The following is a 2,491-nucleotide window of genomic DNA, read 5'->3' as shown; positions in this document are numbered from 1 at the left end:
TAAGCTGATTGTCTTGGCCTAGGAGTAGGTTTCTTGAATCTACTTTTCGTGGTTGTTCGATCTGATCTAGGGCTTGTAGAGCTACGCTGTTCTGTATAGCTCTAGCTAGCTCCTCTCTAAATAGATCCCAGTCTGCTCTTTTTGTATTATATCTTATTTGGCTAGTAGAGTTGTTAACTAGGTCTCTTGTTGTCTGTATTGAGAAGAGTATCCCGTGATGATCAGATCCAGTTTCTGTAGTAGTTTGCCAGTCTTCTACTTTGTCTACTAGATCTAGTGTAGCGATAGTTAGATCTAGCGTTGTTTCTCTAGACATATTAGGTCTAAAGAAAGTAGTAGCTCCTGGCGTATTAAGGAGGCTAAGGTTCTGGTCTTCTATCCAATCGGCTAGTGGCTGGCCGCCTTGGCTAGTTTTTTTGCAGCCTGGGTCCCACCAAGGGTGGTGCTCGTTGGCGTCTATTACTAGTATAGTAGATGTTGGAAGCTGTGTATTTTTAAGTATTCTTGTAAAGGTTTTTATATTTTCTTCGTTTTTTTGGTTGTACACGTTGTAGATATTAAGCTTTAAGCGTCCTTCTTGGATCGTGATGGCAATAGCGTCGGGGTCAGCTATCTCCTCTAGCTGGCTAACCTCTGCTGTTAGAGATCTAGAAATATAAAATAGAGCTCTTGGGCGGAGGCTTGGATCTGCTTTTGGAAGGATTTGGTAGAAGCTTTGGTGGGCTATTGACCTTGGGGCTTCGTAGTTATTGCTATCTGAAGGTGCAATCCACGGCTCTTGGATTGCAATAATATCAACTTTAAGCTCGATTGCTAGTTGTAGCGTTGACTCTGTGGCGTGTGGGCTTTTATCTAAGTTTACTTGTAGTACTTTAAGGTTTTCTACCATTATTTGATAGATAGAAGAACCTCGCAGTCTCTGCTGTTAGCAAAGTGAGTGTTTTTGCAGTTTTTGCATTTTGGTAGCGTGTGGTTGCACGCCTTTCCTTTTGCCTTACAAATACTGCAGTAGTGCTGCGTAGTTAAGTGATTTTCGGCACAGAGCTGGCAGCTAGCTAGGTTTCTACACCTGCTAGCGTTGTGTCCAAATCCTTGGCACTTGCTGCATTGCGCAGTTAGTGGGATTTGGCGGTATTTCTCAACCCGAAGGGATTGGCCGAGAATTGTAATTCTATCACCAATCTTCTTCGCTTCTTCTTCTGATTTGAAAGCAATAACTATTGAGCCTGCTTGTTTGTTTTTCCAGCTTTTAGTTAGCCAGAAGGGGTTCCCTACAATCGTTTGGTTTTTGTTGTACGTTGGGATTTCTGTGTGGAGTAGCTGAAGGTTTTCAGCGCCGTCGAACGTGGTTGGTACTCCGTGTACTACTAGCTTTGACCAATTTTCTATTGGCTGTGCTTTCTTAACTTCAAACTGGCTCTCCCAGACGTTAATTTGTTGAAGTAGAAAGTCTCCTGAGTATCCCTCTGTTGTAGTAAGGATAAGGTTATTTTTCTTAGTAGTCCAAATTTCTTTAACTACTGGGCCTTTAATGCCAGCTTTTTGAAAGGCTTGGTTGATTTTGTTTCTAACTAGTAGTGGGCTAGCTAGTTGGCCTTCTGCTAGTGTTAGTAGCATCTGGTAGTAGGGCGCTGGTTTTGTCGTTTTTGCTGGCTTCTTCTTTGGCTGTACTGTTGTCCAGGCTTGGTTTGAGTTATTTGCTGCAATTGCAGCGTACGAGGTTGGGGCTGGCTTTTGAGCTAGCTGGGCTGTTGGCTGAGCTTTAGAAGCTGCTGTTGTAGCTTGCTTAAGCGTTTTTGTTGCCTGTTGTGAGGCGCTTGCTAGAGTAGCTGAGTGGTAAGCTAGCTTGGCAGATAGCTTTTCTGTGAATTGGTTGGCTACTCTGCCTGTTTCAGTATAGTCTCTAAAGACGTCGAGTAGCTCTAGTAGCTTATTTTGAGCTACGTGGGAATCTGCCATTATAGAGGCCTGGAGTATAAGGTCTCTAGCCCACTGAATTGCTTGTTGCGCGTTCTTAGCTGTTGGCTTTTGATTGCTTTGGCTTGGGAATAGGTTTCGGGCTGGCTGGGATATTTCTGGTGAGAAGTTGGCTTGCCGTTTGTTTGGTGGTAGTATTGGCAGCTCAAATAAGCTAGCTTGGCTGGCTGGTTGGGTGGGCGTGGCTGGTGGGGACTCTACGTCCATTTCTCTGTCGATTTGAGCCTCTAGACCTAGGCTTTCCTGTCTATTTTCTTGAGTATTAACTCGTATAGTGTCGCTTTCTGGCGGCATTCTTAGTAAGCTTCTTACTAAGCTCTTTCTTAGTAAGCAGCTAGGTGGTCTGTGTCTTTTTGTTTTCGTGAGTGAAACGTGTTCGAATTAGCTACTTTACCAGCTTCTAGCTCTGTAGCGCGTAGGCTGCACGACTTGGCACTAGTTTTAATCGATTTCTTAGGATGGATTTGTATATATTTGACTAAAATTACACCTATTCTAGAAAACTCGAAGTTGG

The 2,491-nt window shown here is 43.6% G+C and overlaps 2 protein-coding genes across 2 annotated transcripts; both read right to left on the bottom strand.

Annotated features, from left to right (window-relative positions):
• Positions 1-196: 196 nt before the first annotated feature.
• Positions 197-484, bottom strand: COCSADRAFT_72490 (uncharacterized protein; the record flags this gene model as incomplete). Its single annotated transcript, XM_007708025.1, has 1 exon — positions 197-484. A coding segment is annotated over one exon (288 nt), but the record flags the coding sequence as incomplete, so codon positions are not given.
• A 1,028-nt stretch (positions 485-1,512) lies between these two features.
• COCSADRAFT_64024 (uncharacterized protein) lies at positions 1,513-2,271 on the bottom strand (the record flags this gene model as incomplete). Its single annotated transcript, XM_007708024.1, has 1 exon — positions 1,513-2,271. A coding segment is annotated over one exon (759 nt), but the record flags the coding sequence as incomplete, so codon positions are not given.
• Between the last annotated feature and the right edge of the window lie 220 nt (positions 2,272-2,491).

Source organism: Bipolaris sorokiniana (assembly GCF_000338995.1).
Source record: "Bipolaris sorokiniana ND90Pr unplaced genomic scaffold COCSAscaffold_118, whole genome shotgun sequence".
NCBI lineage: Eukaryota > Fungi > Ascomycota > Dothideomycetes > Pleosporales > Pleosporaceae > Bipolaris > Bipolaris sorokiniana.
Note: the sequence above shows the minus strand (reverse complement) of the source record. Positions and strands in the feature narration are given on the sequence as shown.